General features: G+C 39.4%; 2 protein-coding genes across 3 annotated transcripts; one reads left to right on the forward strand and one right to left on the reverse strand.

Annotated features, from left to right (window-relative positions):
* Positions 1-95: 95 nt before the first annotated feature.
* Positions 96-6509, reverse strand: adssl (adenylosuccinate synthase, like). The gene is made up of 13 exons (XM_036588139.1): positions 6254-6509; positions 5547-5649; positions 4763-4831; positions 4525-4575; positions 4336-4402; positions 4129-4236; positions 3944-4025; positions 3720-3846; positions 3384-3538; positions 1836-1960; positions 1609-1706; positions 1362-1511; positions 96-1200 (listed from the first exon to the last, which is right to left on the reverse strand). Exons 1-13 carry the CDS (start codon positions 6476-6478, stop codon positions 1148-1150), a joined length of 1413 nt encoding a protein of 470 aa, XP_036444032.1. The 5' UTR covers positions 6479-6509; the 3' UTR covers positions 96-1147.
* LOC118820036 (CAAX prenyl protease 2) lies at positions 6509-15411 on the forward strand. Of its 2 annotated transcripts, XM_036588141.1 has the most exons (8): positions 6509-7836; positions 7997-8099; positions 10184-10267; positions 10366-10444; positions 10553-10720; positions 12587-12658; positions 12754-12816; positions 13557-15411. In XM_036588141.1, the coding sequence occupies exons 1-8, from the start codon at positions 7571-7573 to the stop codon at positions 13778-13780; spliced, it is 1059 nt and encodes a 352-aa protein (XP_036444034.1). In that variant the 5' UTR covers positions 6509-7570; the 3' UTR covers positions 13781-15411. The 2 variants fall into 2 exon arrangements, with proteins under 2 accessions (XP_036444034.1, XP_036444033.1); XM_036588140.1 differs by having other exon boundaries at positions 6509-8099.
* Positions 15412-19113: the final 3702 nt, after the last annotated feature.

Genomic DNA, 19113 nt, shown 5'->3' on the forward strand with positions numbered 1-19113 from the left:
ATTAAGAAACTGTCTCACCCAACAGCTGCTAAAAAGAAATCAGGCTACAGAAATTAAGTGGAAGTGAAGGGAGATAAAAAAAAACCCTCAAAAGTCATATTGATTAGAACATTTTATTGTTCCAAAGCAGCAGCCAATCAATTGATCATACACTCCAGTGGAATGCAAATGTATGCATTTGTACATTTCTCTCTCTCGTGCATTTCTAATATGGTCTTCTGTATAACTCTTAAAGGACAAAGTGGCCGAATGTATTTTTTATGTACTTGCCTACAAAAGCATGTTTATATATGCATTCATTCTTCTTTTTTCACAAAGCCTTGACGTGAGCATCCCTTTTGGTTTTTCGATACACTTGCCAAAACAGACCACAGAAAATATTTTCATGTACAAACCTCAAATTAAAAAAACAAACAAAAAAAAAAACCTTCAAACCAGAGATCTTATACTGACCCCATACATTTGATTACATACAAAAAATTTCAGCTATAAATGACAGGAAACCTTAAAAGTCTATTTTTCCATCAGTGATGAAAATACTAAGTTCCTCTAAAATGCAATAAATCATAAAGGTCCAGACTTTACAGGTAATCTGAGCTTCATACAGAATTGTGGAATGCGGATAGCACCGACAGACTGTTTACAGTTCACCAGATAGTGATAAGAGTTTGAGCTTCTTTCCAGTAATTAATTCACGTATTACAAAACAGATGAGAGGAAGGCAAAGAGAGGGGAAATCAGTAGAGTTATATGTTGCAAACATATTTACATAAAGCTGAGCTTTTAGAGTACAGATCTAATATGGGAGTGTATGATGGGTCTTACTAAGCATCTAAATAAGACTGCTGCTCAAGGATCGGGCATGGAAGCCAAATCTGATCCAAAATCAGAACTCCTACTCAGACATTTTCAACATATGATCCGTTCTATACATGGAATATGTGTTTGCAACACTGTGCAATTTCTCTCTACTGACTATGGTCCTGTACTCTGATGATGCTGGTGCTCACTTTAAGTGGGACATTCTTTAGGTTCTAAACCCATTCTCAGCGTTGATCCACTACAAAATATTGTGGTCCTGCGAATTATATGACGTTTCTTGTGGACCTACACATGTGATGGATTTCACGTGCCATCCTGCAGCAGCCTAGAACAGCTTTATCATGCTTTCCCTGGACTTGCCAACTCCAACCCATTTAACTAGAAGACAGAAAATATATTTTAGTATATAAAACCAGCAAAAAAAGAACAGCACCAAAATTGAATAAAACAGAAGCAAAGAAACAAACTGTTCAAGTGCCTATGATACCGCTCTCCTTAACTTGGTTAAGCGTTTCATGCAGCATTTACAGGTGACTTACCTGGAACCTGTAGGAAGTTCTCAATGAAGTGAATGTAGTCCTGTGCCTGAGATGGCAACTCATCGAAATTGCGTGCTCCCTCCGTGCTGCAGCACCACCCAGGTAACGTCTCATAGGTCACAGATACCTTCGTCAGGACATCCATGTTAGCTACCAAAGAAAAGAACGCAGAATAACGTCACCCACAGAGAGAAGAAGGCAGCTGCAGTAATATACTTAAATTCCCAAACCAGAAAAGATGACTGACCAGGAAAGCTGGGCAAGGGCTTGCCATCAACCGTATAGGCAACACCCACTTTTATTTCAGGTACTGCATCAAGTATGTCCAACTTGGTCAGAGCAATCCTGCCGTAAGAAAGAAGAGCGAAACCAAAACACATAACATTAGTACAGTACTGACATGATCTTAATGGTTAAGCAAATCTTAAGCATAAAATAGCCTCCATAGGATCAGAGTAAGGATAAGACTCGTACGCGCTAAAACCGTTGACCATGTGAGCATAACGAACCAAAACCAGGTCCAGCCACCCACAGCGCCGCCGCCTGCCAGTAGTCACTCCAAACTCTCTTCCTCTAGACTGCAGCAGATCACCAATGTCCTAGGGAACACAAAGCAAAAAATTCTATGTCAGGAAACATTAGATTATTCATTATTTAGACTGGACTAAGCAACATTATACAAGCTTCGATTACTTGCTGGTAATTTTGGGTATGTTCATTACTGCAGTTCAAAATATATCCAGTAGGCAGCAAAGATGTATTAATGGTCAGGTTGAAGCAGGCACTTTTGCTCTTTGTGTGGCCGTGATAGAATCCCCAACTGTAGCCCTTTTGTTCAAATACAGCCACTGAGCTCAGATGACACTGGCTACAAGATAACAAAGCCAGTCAAACTCATCACATCCACCCTGCGGAATGCAACTCTCCACATGCAGCCTTAAGAATCACTGGCCAAAGTGAACTTCATTCCTCCAACCAGACTTTCTGGCCTGGGTGCACCTACAATGCCAGCAGCACTGGTGTTCCCCTCCTCTGACATCACCACAGCAACTCACCACAACAAACTGGTTTGAGCAGCTCCTCAGTTTAGCAACGCCCTCTCCAGAGCCACCAAACACTCTTCCATTCACCAGAGACTCTACTGTACTGACAACAACAACACTGTCAAGCACTTAGTCTACTAAGTGGTACTCAGATAAGTATCACTATCCTTGGATATTTGGGATAATTCATCAAACTGGTTCTGCCTCCATGGTATACCACCCTCTTCTCACATACTTTGCTCTGAGCATTTTCTTTCGATCGTTCAATACTAAAAAATGCCCCCCCCCTCCACACACACACACACATACTCTACACTCACACACACACACACACACACATACTCTACACTCACACACTCCTCTTTTGATGCTCTATTTACACTATCTGGAACATTGCTGCTAATACAGTGTTTACACTTTGTTTACTCAAGTACTGTGTTTATCCTACCTCAGTAACAGATCACAGCAGGTTAAATAATCTTTGCACCTTATTCTCACTACCTCATGCTCAGAAATGAGTGCTGTGTTGGTGCTGCACTGTCCTGTCTGTTCACTGTGTCTAATGTCTGTTTTATTTATCATATTTATTGTACTGTTTCTAGTTTATTTTTTTTTGGTGCACACTTACATCTTTACGTTTGCACTTTGTACTGTCTATTTTGTTCCATGTTGCACGATGCTCCTTGGAGGAATGTAATTTCACCCCACTGTGTACTTGTACATAGATGGAATGATACCAAAAAACCTCTTGACTTGACTTGAGGTGAAGTGACACAGATGCCTAGCACAATTTATGGTGCATTCAACTAAAACAAAGCTACCATGACAATTTATTTTGTGGATTGAGGGGAACAAAAAAACCAGTTCTGAATGCTACACAGAAAATGAATATTAACCTAACAAACAAACCCTATTGTATTTGAATGATTTGGGCCAGGCCTATTAATACTGCATCGGGCAAGCTCATAGTTGCACTTACGTTGTCCTGCTCTGTAGGGAATGCTCCAACACCAACTCTGGTGGTGTAGGCCTTGACCACACCATATACACGACCAATATGGGACGGGGGCACCCCGAGGCCTGTGCACACACCTCCAACCGTGCAGTTTGACGATGTCACGAAGGGATAGGTCCCTGAGAAAAGCACAACATTCCCCTGTTAAGTCCACAAAGCAATTAAAACCCAAGAAATACTGATAAAAGGGATTTTGCCAAAGAAGCTGCATATTAACTAAAACATTCCAAAGACAATTTTTCATTATTTAATGCAAATTCAGACAAAGCCAACCACTTTCATGAAGGTCTATAATCTTACCAAAGTCAATATCCAGAAGGGCTGCATTTGCTCCTTCAACCAATATCTTCTTGCTAGGTCCAGTTAGGGCTTTGTGCATGAAATAAACCCCATCAGTGACAAGAGGACGCAACCTCTCAGCATAACCCTATTGATAGAAGAGTTTAAAACATCACTGTACAAAGTGGTGTACAGTTTAGAGCTGGAGTTGGAGTTAAGAGTTTCAGTGTCTGTCTGGTCATTACCTTCAGCTGCTCCAGCTCAGCATCAACATCAATGTTCAGGTTGGGGTACATGGTCTGAAAATGACTAGCGAGTACACGGAATCTGTGGAGAGAAATTTGTGCTTTTGTAAAAGACTAAGATGAAAGAAGACTCGGGTACTAGTAGTCCAACCATACTGATTTAGAAAAAATGCAAAGATGCTTACTTTTCTTCAAAAATGGAGAAGTCAGAAACCAAGTCACACACTCTAAGTCCATTGCGTGCAGCCTTTGAGGAGTATGCTGGGCCAATTCCCTTTTTAGTAGTTCCCAAACTGCAAAACAAAGAGAAGACAAAGAAAAACAATGAACAATAGCAGCCAGGGGAAACACATACTTTGCTAACAAGAATTTCAGAGAAAAAGGAAACCCACTTCTTCCCAGCCTGCTGCTGTCTTTGTTGCTCCTGTATCCCATCAACTGCCTGGTGAAAGTTAAACACTAGAAACATAAAGTAGATGGTAAACTGGCTGCAACTTAATTTCAGTACAGAACTTTCACAGAACCAAATTTAACCAACACCACATAAACAAACCAAAATTACACAGGCTCAAAGATCCTACCAATGTGAGCACGGTCAGAAATCTTCAGTCTCTCTTCCCAACCCTGAAGACCTGAATTAAACAAAAGAAAAACAGACTCTCAAACAGGAGCAACAAAAGTAGAGGACTGTGTGTGCACTTAAAATAGTAGGTTATTTATATATTTAAAAGGGCAGCGTAACAGCAAAAACACTATCATTTCATTAACCCATTATATCCATCCAACACATTGTTTTCCCTGTAATATTCTCTGGCTTACCATTGCCTTTCTGCAAATTCTTCTCAGCCTCCTCAAACAGCCCAGGAAGATGAATCACAACTCCATTCCCTGCATCAGACAGAATGAGAAGATTCTATCCATCAGCCAAAACTACTCAAAACTAAAACAGCCAAAACTAAACTACTAAAGCAAAACAGATGAGCACAAAACTAGTAATGAGCAGAGATTTCTATGAGTACAGAAACATTTATTTACACAGGGTAAATGCAGTAATACAAATAAAGCACAGCAGCCCAGTGTCTTCTAAATATTCTGCTCCTCTAAAATATGAGTCAAATCTAAACATTTGTTCATTGATGATCGATACCGTTATCAACAATTATCTATTGTTATGATTTTGATATCATCAAGCACGCCTAGTGTTGAAACATGCAGAACAAGCAATAAAAATGTAGGGCACTAATGTAGTCTAACAGAAATGCCTTTGAAAGGTCCAGTGAAACTTTCATTAAAAGCACTTCTCAGAACCTTGAAGACCTAGTGCAGATATCTTCAAATCTCGGTTCTGGATTTTATAACCATCAGTCACTGATAAGTGTAACACTAGGTGGTCAAACAATTACAGCAACAGTTGAGTTAACTATCAGTGATGAATCAATCCAAAACTAGATTAAAGATCCGTGTTTGAAGACTTCTGATCCGGTGAATTTTAAGGCAGAACTTACGTGTAGCAAGTTATCAGTCTTTTTGTCGAGGAGCTACAGGGGGCAGCAGAGAGGCTAACCTAGCACACAGTAAAAGGAGAAGGTCAAAGCAAACATACCTATAAAAGAGACGGCCTTCTTATTGAGAACGCCACTGGGCAAGAGGTGGAAGTCGTACTCCACTGAGTCCACCACCACCGTGTGTCCTGCGTTGTTTCCTCCCTGGTGAGACACGTGAGGATTAACCGCATGGCGGGACTGTAGGTTACGTAGGAGTGCTAACCGAAGCTAACCGGCCTGAGGACAGTTAACTCAAGGGCAAAAGTATCAGAAGTGCCTTCATTCGTTCAGCTAAGGTCGTTAACTTGAACAATAAAATCTGTTTAACAGGTCTAACTGTCACCAGTTTAAAATATTCAAGATATTTACGTACAAAGCCGTTAGCTATAAGGGTGCTGCCTAACGTAGCAGCAGTTGCTAGAATAAACACTACGATGAGAGCAGGAAGTAACGCTAGCTAACGGCCTAAATCCGTGAGGAAAGTTACTGACGGATAACGTTGTCATTTAGAAACCAACTATCAACAAACTGACTGGCGTTATATAAACAAAAGCAATTACACATCGACAACTCACCGAAGTAGCTAACCTAACAGTTTAAGACAAAGCTTCTTATTCGAAATTTCCCGGTCCACCTTAAATGGAGCTGCAGTTACATTGTGTCGCGTGTATTTAAGATGGAACAGGAAAATTCGAAGGAGAAGCTGGCGAATAAGAAACCAACATCAGCCTCGCCTGTTTAAACTAGCTAGCACCGTAACAGTTACCTGGCATCGGCAGACAATATCCGCGTCCATAGCCAACAAGTCCACCACCTTCCCCTTGCCTTCATCTCCCCACTGAGCTCCCAGCACCACGGTCACTCTGTTCTGCGGCTCCCGCGGAGTCCGGAGCGCCTCGACCCCTCCGCTCTCCCGGGACCGTTTCACCGCCGGCTCGCCATTCAAACAAGCCGTTTCCTGACCGTTAGACATCGTGCTGTCCGCTGCCATGCTGCCTCTGTGGTGTGATGTGCTGTAGGAGACTAGCGGCAGCGCTAACGCTAACAAACGCGGCGTTTCAAAATAAAAGTCCCCGGCTTAAAGGCCACTGCTGGACTTTGACAATCATGCATTCATCCGATCACTTATTGCTCATACAAGGGACGTTTCAGATCAGGTGTTTTCTGTAAGGCTCCAGGTAAATGTGTAGTCTCTGCTGAAATGAAACAGTGGGCAAGCACTGACCTACAAGCAGGCAGCTAGATTTGGCCTAAAACAGACTGTTAGAAGTGAAAAGCTGGTGGTGTTGCTAACTTCACGCAAATGGAAGCGGCGAATTTGGCGCGCAAAAACACTGGCCTCGTTTTGGCGCTGCTTTCACACCCCACAGTTTCTTTTAGAGAGCAGTGATAGGCGATACCACTCGTTTTGTTTTCGATCCAATACGTAGTATAGGCTAGCGTTCCGATATCGGTATTAACATCGGATTTAACATTTTAAAAACATTTTAACATTGAACATTTTGAACATTTTGCACATACATGGCCAAAAGTCTGTGGACACGAAACTTCTCATCCAAAGCTTCTTCCAAAATCTAGAGATTTAAAAAAGAGTCTGCCCACTTTGCTGCAGTAACAGCCTCTACTCTTATGGGAAGGCTTTACACTAGATGTTGAAATATTTTTGTGAGGATTTGGCCACAGTTAACCACAAGAGCATTAATGAGGTCAGGTACTGATGTTGGATGATTAGTTTTGAATCACAAACACCACTCCAACTCACCCTGAAGGCACTAGATGGAGCTCCATCACTCCGGAGAAAGCAGCTCCTCTGCTCCACAGCCCAGTGCTGGAGGGCTTTATACTCCTTTAACCAACACTTGGCACAAGACATGGTGGTCTTAGGCTCATGTGTGGCTGTTCGAGAGCATCCTGTTCTGTTGGTCTGTGCTTTTCTATGGAGATTATATAAACTGTGTATGCATACGAACATTACTGTACTTAAGTAATTTTTTCAAGTATCTATAATTTACTTGAGCATTTCTGTCACTTAATACTTTTTTTGGTTTTTAGTTTATTACCTTTCACCCATTTTTGTAAACAAATGGTGTATATGATACCAAAGCACTGCACACACGTGACGGTCCTTAATCAGGATAAGAGCATTAACCTCTTTATACTCGGCTCTCCCAGAGGTCCCGGCACCATGTTGGATGATGTGCCTCTACAGTTACAACCAGTGCTTTCAGTCACTGGCAACATTGTGTCTGAGACATTTGAAGGAAAATGCTACTTATCCATTCTGTCCTGTTTACTGCTGGCCTGTTTGTACGTTGGGAGTTTGTATATATGGCGGGGCAGCTTACCCAGGTATCTGTGAGGGTGTGCTGAGATTATGTTCTGTCTTGTTAGTTCAGTGGACCTGTTTGAGATGATGTAGTATCTCTTTCAGGACCAGGTGGACAATATTACTCCAATGCAGCATGTGAAAATACCAAAATATTAATGCTTGGAATGCTTGTTAATGCAGGGATCACCCAAGCACGATAAAGAAACGTTTCATCAGTGTTCTGTTTGCATCTGCTGTTTCACCACTCATCGTTTGGGCATGGATGAGAGCTTTGGAAGTGAGGGTGAGTGAACTATTTCACATTATAAATTAAATGCACTTCAGTCCTTGTGCACATAATTACATGCCCATTCATGCACCCTACATAACTGCCAGGAATTTACAATCACAAATTTAACCAACTCTCACAATATTTTTGTAGTGATTTTGTCCAATTGTCACACTTTTTCCACATTAAATGTAAAATTCATAAAAGTGCTTTCACAGTTATTGCAAGCATGCATCTTTTGTGCTACACGCCAGGAATGGATGATTCACAAAGATGATCACATTTGCCAACAAATATTTTGACTAAAGACAAAGAAAACCAATTCTCTGACATTTTACATGACAACATTTTTGTATGCCATGCCACATTGTTGTGGATCACAAACAAAAGTCATGGTTGTCAAACTTAAAGGGCTCATAGGGAAAATTAAATTTGCTCCCTTTTCTGAAATGAAGGAGTTTGAAGTAATATGTAAAACCTTTTAAAGTTTCAAATGTACTGTTCCAGTCCACACAGTCCATATATGGAAACTAAGCTGCAAAAAATAAATAATTTAAATAATTTATTTCTGTGATGTCACTAAAGCTGTGTTCAGACTGCTGGCAAATTGGATTTGTTTCTGAAATTGGATCTTTTGAGACGATTGTCCACACTGTTATTTGCAAGTGATCAGATAGGATTTATGTTTCCAGACATAACCAGCCTGTCTGCATGGGTTGCTGTGGTAACAACGTGGGCATCAGTAACTACCTGGCTATGCTGATGATGTGGATTTCATACGAGAATACAGGAAAGATGGAGATGCAAAATTTTTCAGGCATAAGCATGAATCTTTGTCACTCTTCTTGAATCCCACCACTTCCATCATTCTGGATTTGACATCATCATTGTTTGTTGCGAGCGCCGCAAAAGACACTTTGAAATCTTATTTGAGTGTCCGGAGCATCCAGACTGAGACAATCTGTAAAAATCTGATTGGAACTGCATTTCAAACCACCTCCCAATGTGGTTTGGATCTGATATGCAGAAATCAAATTTCATGTGTTTTTTTGCTGCCCAGACAATATAAAATCTATCTGCATACAACCAGGATATGCCAAAAAAGGGGCTGTCAGTCTGAACATTACCAAGCATCATATCCACCTATTCAGCCTACAGCGGTTTAGCTCCATCCATTCACACTGAAGTCATAAGCAGTGTTTCAGCTGTGAGTGCTTTTTAAAAGATGCCTAATGCAGGGCAGCCAATCAGAACAGACTTCATTTACACATATCAGTCTTAAAGGCACAAAAACAGCCTGTTTAATTCTGAGGGATAAAGAGAGGTTGGAAATTGATTAGTAAAACAAGTAATAACAGTAATAGTAATAGTAATAACATTTTTGTAGAGAAAACCATACAAATGAGGTTATAAATGAACCTCAAGAGAAAAAATAAAATACAAGAAACATGTAAGATATGGGCCCTTTAACTTCTGTGCACAGTTATGGGTGATTTAGTCCTGTGTTTATTGCTGCAAAGAAAACTAAAAACTGGCTTTAGAGACTAGTAAAGAAACGAGAATTGGCAGAGAATTAGAGAGAATGAAGTAAATAGAGCCAATAATCCCAATTTTTAGCAAGAAAATTGTGCTGATTATTTTTGCCAATCGCTCAGGCCTAGTTCAGAGCCATACAGTGTTAGTGAATATTCTATCTAAAATAAATTTTGAGAGCACTTTATGTTACAATATTGCAAATACTGACAAAAGCTGCAGTATAATCAAGCATTGTAGCTCAAGACAATAAAAAAATAAGGCAGGTGGCACTGATATAAACATTGAACACACTCAAACACAGTTATACATGCTCTAAGAAAATTACACACACACACACGGATACACACTCAAACACACTCATGAATGCTAAATGCCCATTCATACTCACTGTGTACACACTCAGGCTGAAGCACACTATACAAATGCTCATTCACACTATATTATACAATGTAGGAATTCCTGAATCCTGAAATCTGAAAACTCATTACATATTTATTACATATATATTATAGTATCTTAGTTTGATAGTAATTCAAAATGTATATATCATCATTCCTCCAAAGCCAAGCCCACCTTTGCTGGCCTTGCTGGGTATTCGGATAGAGGGTTCAGTTCCAGCAGCTGCGCTACCTCTAATACTCACCATGGTAAAGCCATTTTCTTTATCTCTTCCAGTTTCACTACATAGGGGTGAACAGCATGAAAGCATCTGTGTTAAAAGATTTTTTTTCAATTTTGTGGTTAGGTGCTTTTTCTTGGACCTTTGACTCAGATGGCGATGGACAGCCCAAAGGGACTGGTACCTGAAGTCAAATCAGGCTTTAGTGAGTCTTAACAAGGCACTGATTGTTTATTTGTGCATCAAAGAAAAATTTCTCCTCCAGTCAGCTTCTAATCTGAAATGACTCGTCAGCATGTGCAATTGCCTATAGGCTTGAAGAACGTGGCTGATTGCTTGAGGGACTTGTGTTGGCTGAGAAACCATGTGGTGGCACCTCTAACAGAAGAGCTAGTGTTTCGAGCTTCCATGCTGCCCATACTGGTGCCGTGTACAGGCCCTACTGCTGCCATCTTCATTGCTCCACTCTTCTTTGGAGTGGGTATGGGTTTTAATTCTAAGGTTGTTTAGGTTAAGCCAACTATTAGATAACAGGATAGAATACATAGATAACAATCTTTAAATGATTCTTTCCCCAGTTTAACACCCTAGGGGCCTGTATGTGAGCCCACACTTCAGTTCCTCACTCTCATAACTGCAGAACCTACATTCAAGTCTCATAATAGTAACTGAATAGTTAATTTGATGCAGTTAGTATAATAGAACTATAGTAACTATAAAATAATCCTAAGATCCAGTTCATTTTCACCTAGTTTAAAGGGCCCATATACTACTTGTTATGTATTATTTCTCCTGGGGTCAACTTATAACATTTCTGTGGGTTCTTGTGCCAAAATGCTCAGATTACATTTTTACATCCCTCTTCATCCCCTAGAATGAAACTCTTTAAGACTTGTGTAGTCACATGGAAATGTTTGGGCACCCCTGGTCAAAATTCTATATTTTGTTGATTATCTAGGTCAGGAGTCTTTTACTGCCTTCACAGCAGAATTAGACTTTTAGGTAAAAATCAAATAATCCTCCTTTGCAGTAATTTAAAGCTCTGATCGTTTTAACAATAAATGTATAATGTTTAACTGCTAATTCACCAACCTTTAACCCTGAAGATTGGTGCACAGACTGCGGGTCACCACTGCAATGCAGACAACAATCTCACCAAGCTAGTAGCTAACAAAACGGCAAAGAGAAAGATTTAAGAGGAACACTGATATTTTGGAGATAAATGGCCTTATTTGCATTTATGAGCACTCCAGCTGGTTTACTGATATGTTTAATATGCAGCGAGAAATTGTTGAACACTAAAAAGCCGTGAAGCTGAAGTGAGGTTGTCATTTCCAGCTTGTCATTCGTATTTTCCTGTTGCACCTTAAATGGTGCAGAGGTTACAGTCTGACGCCTCAGGCGCTATTTAAGGTGGAGTGGGAAAATACAAACAAGAAGCCGCGAATGAGAAGTTGACTTTAGCCTTGTAAAAAGTTGAACGATGGGAGACATTTTACAAAAAACTATTCTACATCTGAGGAAAAGTTTCCTGCTGGAGATCTGAGAAAAGCTGAGCTAAAGCTTAAAGCAGAGCAAAGTAAGTCTGAGTTTTTGTTTGTATGCTTTTGGCGTATACTAGCATATCAGCACATACTGAGACATATTTACAGCCAAGACAGTAAAATGGACATAAAGTGTTGTGGCTCCCAAGGTGGTTTGTGCTTTATATTTGTGCCCATTTCATACTTTTCATTCATACTTTTTTCAAAAATGTTAATCTCAACAAATAAATCATTTGCAGAAAAAGGGCACATGTAAATTTGTTTCCAGTAGAGGATGTGTTCATTTATTTATTTTAATGAAGGTGCCCAAACTTTTGCATCTGACTTTATGTAAAGAACCTCTGTATTGTGCCTCAGTCCACTCTACAATACTCTTTATAACTTAAACATGAAGGGTGGTCTAATCTGCTGGAGGCTGAACAGACAGATATAAGCAAATGCATCAGTTTTTGTGACACCACAGGCTGTTTTTAAATTCCAGATATAGCCTATAGGTAGGGGTAAATGGTATGTTGTTAAACCTAAACAATGTTTACAAAGTAACATTAAAATAAAACTCTTATTTTAAAAAAGTGAGAAAATTCATTTTTCCATGATATGGGGAAATCAGAAACTTCAGCACGGTGAGGGGCCAGTGCGTTTGTCAGTTTTTGTTCCTGAAAGAGGACGTTTGCATGTCAGTATGTAAATAATCATTCACTGTTTGCATATTTTCCGTGGCTTGTGTATATATATCTTTGCCATACATGTCTCACTTCTTTTTCATTTTCTCATTTGTTTTTTTGGGGTTTGCTTTCACACAGCCCACTTTCACCATGTCATTGAGCAGCTTCGTTTCGGACATGACACTGTGCTCCATGTCTTGGTTTGTGCAGGTAAAAAGTGCTGTAGTATAAATGTGAGTATGTCTCCCTTCTGTCCTTATTACCAGGAATGTCTGAATTGTCTGTAATGGTTTTCTGCTTCTCAGTGTTTCAGTTTTGCTACACTTCAGTGTTTGGAGCCTACACTGCCTTCATTTTCATCAGAACAGGTTAATATCTACATCAATGGAAATATATTTTTGTTTCATACCACAGCTGGGAGGTAACAAATTCCTAACACTAGTACTAGGATCTACAAACAGTAGAAAATAAGGAAAATAATTAAATTATAAATCATTCAATTATAAATCACAGCAAATTTTCTTTTATTCTAAAGTTATTACTCTATTAGTTTTTCAATAAGCACAACCTCTTACTTGAGGAATTTTCTTCATTAATACTTTTAGTTAAGTCACATAACTACAATAGCAGAACTCTTACCTAAAGGGGAATTCCAGCAGTTTTTCAAAATGTCTACTAAATTGAATGGTTAAGATGTAAACAAAGAGATTTGGAGTGATTTGATGTGAAATGCTCCATTCTTTAGAAAAGCATTAGAATTGTTCACAGTGGTACTGATAGGAACCAGACGTCTGAAGAGTTTAATGCCAAAGACATCCCACAAAAACGTTTTTTGTGTAGGTTTAGTGGTTATTTTAAAGAAGTTAAATAAAACAGCTAAAATTATATTGTAGACATTGTGATCCCTGGTTCCTATCACTACCACTGTAAACAAATCCAAGTTGGTAAGTTCCTCTATAATGAATAATTTTACATCAAACATCAAACCACTCTGAATGATTTACATTTCAATCATTGAATTATGCAGAAATGTGGAACAATTGGTGGAGTTCCCCTTTAAGCATGGACTTTTTCCAACCCTGAATATCATTGTCTTTCTTTTTATCAGGTCATCTAGTGGGGCCGGTGCTGTGCCACTCTTTCTGTAATTGGATGGGTTTTCCTGCTCTGGGCTCGGCCCTGCAGCATCCACAGAGGCCAGTGCTGATGCTCTCCTATGAGCTTGGCCTTCTGCTCTTCGCCCTCCTCCTCTTCCCCCTCACTGACCCACTGATGTATGGAATGACCCCCATCTGTAGTTTAATCTTGGAACTTCGGTCAGCCTGCTCTTGAATCATGTACAGTACATAGATTCAGTTCACAGTAAAATTCAATAGAGTGACCAAAGGCAGAGCTGGTGGAGCAGTTACACTGGGCCTGTAGTGTGTGTGTGTGTGTGTGTGTTCAACCCAAGACTTCTGGATAGCAACAATAACCTAAACGAAAATTAAATTGTTGAAATAACAATCTTTTAGAGTGGTTTGATGTAAGATGGTTGTAGAGTAACTTACAGACTCAGATTTCTTTACAGTGGTCATGAAAGGAACTGGGGTCAGGATGTCTACAACACATAATAACCATTTAATTTACTATCCAAAATGACTAATGGCCTACACAAGTGGAGTTTTTTGTATGTAATGAAGATAAATCTGGCAAATCTGAAAAACATGTTTTCTTGGGGATTACTTTACCTCACAATGCCCTGCATGCTCTCTCTGCCATGACTGGATTTTAAAAATACCTGTTTTAGGCCAAAATCTATTATTTTACTCTCATAAAATAACGTCTCAGACATCAAGCAGGGCATTTGTAACCATTCCATGTAATAACTTTCTGTGAGGGAGCTTTTAGAGGCATTAAACTCTTCAGACATCTGGTTCCTATCATCACCACTGTGAACAATTCTGACTCTGTAAGTTCGTTAGAACAAAGCATTTCACACCAAACCACTCTGAATGACTTTGTTTAAGTTGAAATGGTTTAATTATGCATAATATTTGAACAATCAGTGGAATTCCCCTTTAACGACATATTACTGCACCAACCTAGTTGATATGGAGTGATAGCAGGTAAACAAGCAAATTATTATTATTTTTTCTAATTTTTTTTGCACTGGGCCCCAAGAGATTCATGATACACCATATATACAAAATCTCTTATTTTTATACCTCTTGTGGACAGTTTATCTTCACAGAGCATTTTCCTGGCCTTGGATGGAGCAAGTCAAAAATGAAGGGAGCTAGGAAAATATCTGTGAGTAGAAAAAGAAGAGGAAATCTCTGGAGGAATCAAATATCTCACTTCTGCTGCCAAAAGAAGTTTAAACAAATCTAGAGGGACTATTCTTTTCTTTGGAAATTCTCTAGGTATGGAGTTTGCAATCCACTTGCTGAATTAAAGGTTGAGGTTTGCCCTCCTTCTTGAGGATATGACTCGTAAATTGGTTGGAGTTTCTCATCACTGACAGTGCTGTACCCTTTTCTGTCCCATGGTGGTGCTAAAGCCCACACCAGTGAAACCTCTGTTTTTTTACCCGCCGTTTTCCATGTGTCAGTTTTGACATATGGAGTGTAATGTGTCATATTTTTACGTTGGCTTTAGCAGAAATGTGTAGGGTCTGTGCAGGATCATATACTATATTACAGTAGTCACAGTTTAAACTGATACCAGATGTTAATATATTTCACAGATGTTCCATTTTGGGCCACTGAGTAATCTATACATAGCTCAGATTCCCTACATTGTTAATATCATCAAAGTGGATTTTTATTTCTATTAGTGTTTTCTTAGTGTTTTAAAGCACCCACATCATGAAAACCCACATTTTTGTAGCTTTTTTTGAAAAAATATTTTTCTGTAACTACTGTTAAAGTTTCAAAAAATGTACTGTCCACTCCCCAGTCCATCTATGAAAACAAATGCAAAAGCAGCTCTTTTTTCATTCAATGTACCAACATTTAAATAAATCCTGCTACAGCAATTTAGATCTGCCTATTCATGCTGAAGTTATAAGGGGTGCTTGAGCTCTGAATGCTTTTTGAACACGCACAATACAGGGCAGCCAATCACAACAGATGTCATTCACATTTATCAGTCTTAAAGGCACAGTAACAAAAAAAGTCTGTTTAATTCTATGGGATAAAGGGAGGTTGGAAATGGTCATGTAAAAATGAACTATGACTGTTTGTTGTACACAAACCCTCAAGAATATCATGGACCACCTTTTTTCATTATTTATTTTTCTCAGTATCGGCTTCTTGACAGCTACACATCTTTTCAGACTCATAGTGTTGATTATCTTCTCACAGTGGAAGGATGTATAGAAACACCTGTGGATTTTTTCAGATCTAAGGCGAGAGTGGAACTTGATTTTCGCCTCTCTCTCATGAAAGCCTTAAGTACTATTTATCTGATGGTGACACTTTTGGTGGTCTACAAGGTCCTGCATGGTTGTTAGGAGTCATATTTGTTCTATATCTTTTAGTAATGCTTTGAAATCCAGTTTTGGAAACTCCTGTTCTTTCACTTATTTTTCTTGGACTTTCCCCTTCCTTATACAAGTGGAATATCTTATATATAATCACTTCAGAATTATCTCTTGAAAATTGAATAACTTGGCTCTGTTAATGGCTGTTTTGACTGGAAATTAAATAAATGAAGGGTGGTCTGTGACTACGCAGTACTGTAAGTATTTTGTACTGAAATGAAGCTTCAAAGAAAGTTCTATTATTCCTAAAAATCCTTTGAAAGTTTTTGAATGGTACATTTCTAATTAAGTTAGCTGTCAACAGTAGAAGTCATGCTTTGTTTTGATTCTCGGTGGTTTACCTGATATTTTAGCTGGTCAGTGGTTTGATATTGCTCAGTCTAGAATTGCCTGTTGTTTTCCTTCATACTTCCTTCGGACTCAAAATCACTTTTTCAAACAGAAATCTTTACCAAACCCAAACAGATATTTCCTCTCTTCTGCCCTTCAGAACTGTATTTCAAGTCACAAAGGTTTTTACACATTGCAGCTTGTGCCAGGCATCAATTTTTGCATAATGTTATGCTTGGTGAGAGATTTTATTTCGGCTCTCCTGCTGTGGGTCAAACGTGTGTTTAGTAGCTGTCATTGTTCCAGCAGCAGTTGCCAATTAATGCAGCAAATTGGACAGTGCTGGTCAAAAATCATTAGGTAGTCATGAAAAGCAAACAGCAGTCTGCTCAGCATTGCACACGTGTCAACAAAAGCCCCGTGAGTGAAGAAGCTGAGCCCGTTTTGCTTTTTCTCCTGGTGTGTGTTTAGAGTGTGGAGAACGGCTTGGGCTCTGCTTGGCCGACAGAAGCTGCTGAAGTCGGCTCCGGCTCCAGGAAACTTTAATTCCAGGGTCCTCCTGAGGCCCGGTGAAACTTAAATGCAGCGTAGCTCAGAGCCGTAACCGGAGAGGCGCGGCGGGACACACTGCCTGTCTGTGGGTCATTACCGCACTCCAAACAGACCTGCTGCCCCCGCTTGATCTATGCTGACCCTTCACACAGGGGGTCCAGAACAGAGGATTTCAGCAAAAACAAAAGCCATGCTGATGGATAAACAGGGTACCCAAATTTAGGAATAAAGGTTAATGTAAGTTCAGCTGAAGTGAAAAACAAAAAACTGAATACTCTTCATACATGCTTGATTCATGCTTAAAGGAAGGGTCTTCTTTTTTCCCCCAGTATAATGTATTTTTTCCCTCAAATGTAGCCAACAGATTATCCGTAAAAGGAACAAAAGTATGCTTTATGTCCAAAAGTTTGTAGACTCCAGCTTACCCAACATTTCTTCTTCAGTCAAGGGTATTAATAGGAGGTTTGTCCCTCTTTTGCTTCAGTAGCAGCCTCTACTCTTCTGGGAAGGCTTTATACTAGACGTTGGAACATTGCCATGAATATTTCATTGCATTCAGCCACAAGAGCATTAGTGAGGTCAGGTACTGATGTTGGTTTATTAGTTCTGGATCACAGATGTCACTCCAACTCATCCCAAAGATACTGGATGGAACTTCATCACTCTAGAGAAAGCTGCTTTGCTGCTCCACAGCCCAGTGCTGAGGGGCTTTCTACCAATCTAGCTGATGTTTGGCATGGTGACCTTAGGCTCATGTGTGGCTGCTCCAGACCATCATATTCTATTAGCAATTGTTTCTATGGAGGTTATGCAAGCTGTGTGTGCACAATTGAACACCTATATCAACAATGAATGCAAGTCGCAGAAGTCACCAATTAGAAGAGGTGTCTGGATACTTTTGGACATATAGTGTACATTGCGTAGTTAATAACACCAGTAGAAGCCTGAATATTGTGTATACTTTTGTCCATTTTTATAGATTACAGCATGTACAATATACAGTTAAAGTTCTTATAAATATAAAGCTTGGGCACCACTGGTTAAATTACGTACTTGTTGTTATGTTGTTCATTTTTGAAGTAAAAACAAGTAAACAAAACCTCTGCAGCAAACCATTTAAAAATGATGTTTTTGCAATGCATGGTTATTTTATATTTAATTAATCCCTTAAATGGCCAGTGCCCACCAGGGGGCCCAATGTTTTATTACACACTCAAAGAACCTAAGAATAGCTCAGCCAGTTTGCACTGAAGACCCTGGAGTTACTGAATAATAACCCTTATAATAAGCCTCCATCTCTATACTTAACAGTCAGCAAGGTGTTCTTTTCATCAAATGCTGCTCCCTTTTTTCTGTTATTGATTATGGCCAAACAGTTTAATTTATACTTCAGTCCACAGCACTTGTGTCCAAAATGGCTCTGGCTTACCTAGATGTTGTTTTGCAGATTTCAGACATTGACTTTTGTGATGAGGTCACAGGTAAAGTTTCCTTCTGATTTCACTTCCATGCAACAACACCTCACAATAGAACTAGTAGAACATTCAGCACCACTCCTGTCTTGGCTAAACCTTCCTGAAGGTCCTTTGCTGTCATATGGGAGTTTTGTTTTGCCTTTCTAGCCAACATTTAAACAGTTCTGTCAGAGAATTCTTGGTTTTCTAGATATTGCCTTGACTTTCACAGTTCCCCTTAACTGCCATTTCTTTTGTGACATTTCAGACAGTGGAAATTACAAGGTAAACACTTTGATACACACTTTTTACACCCTTCCCTGCCTTTGTAATCAATTAGGCTCATTTTCAGATCCTCAGCCAGCTGATTGGAGGAGTTCATGGTTGTTAGGTGTTAGCACGAAGTTTTGAAGAGTCAGAGAATTTATTACATGCTAGATTGTCATCAGCTGACAACATCTAATGACAACCAGTCTTGCCTATGCAGCCCTAAAGAGTCAGTGAAGGCCTATTGAGTTTGTTAAAGTCAAGTCAAGAGGCTTTTATTGTCACTCCATCTGTGTACAAGTACACAGTGGAGCGAAATACCGTTCCTCCAGGACCATGGTGCAACATGGAACAAAATAATACAGTAAGACTTTACAGCTGGAAGGGTGTCTGAACTTTTGCATCACAATTACTATTTTATTTTTTTCTTCTTTTTTAAATTAGTAAATGTAAAGTATTGCAATAACGTGCAGTAACATTAAATATGTATTTTCTTAGTACAACTGTAACATACAAAACAATAACTGAAAATATAA

Source organism: Colossoma macropomum, unplaced genomic scaffold, assembly GCF_904425465.1.
Source record: "Colossoma macropomum unplaced genomic scaffold, Colossoma_macropomum, whole genome shotgun sequence".
In the NCBI taxonomy this organism is placed as follows: domain Eukaryota; kingdom Metazoa; phylum Chordata; class Actinopteri; order Characiformes; family Serrasalmidae; genus Colossoma; species Colossoma macropomum.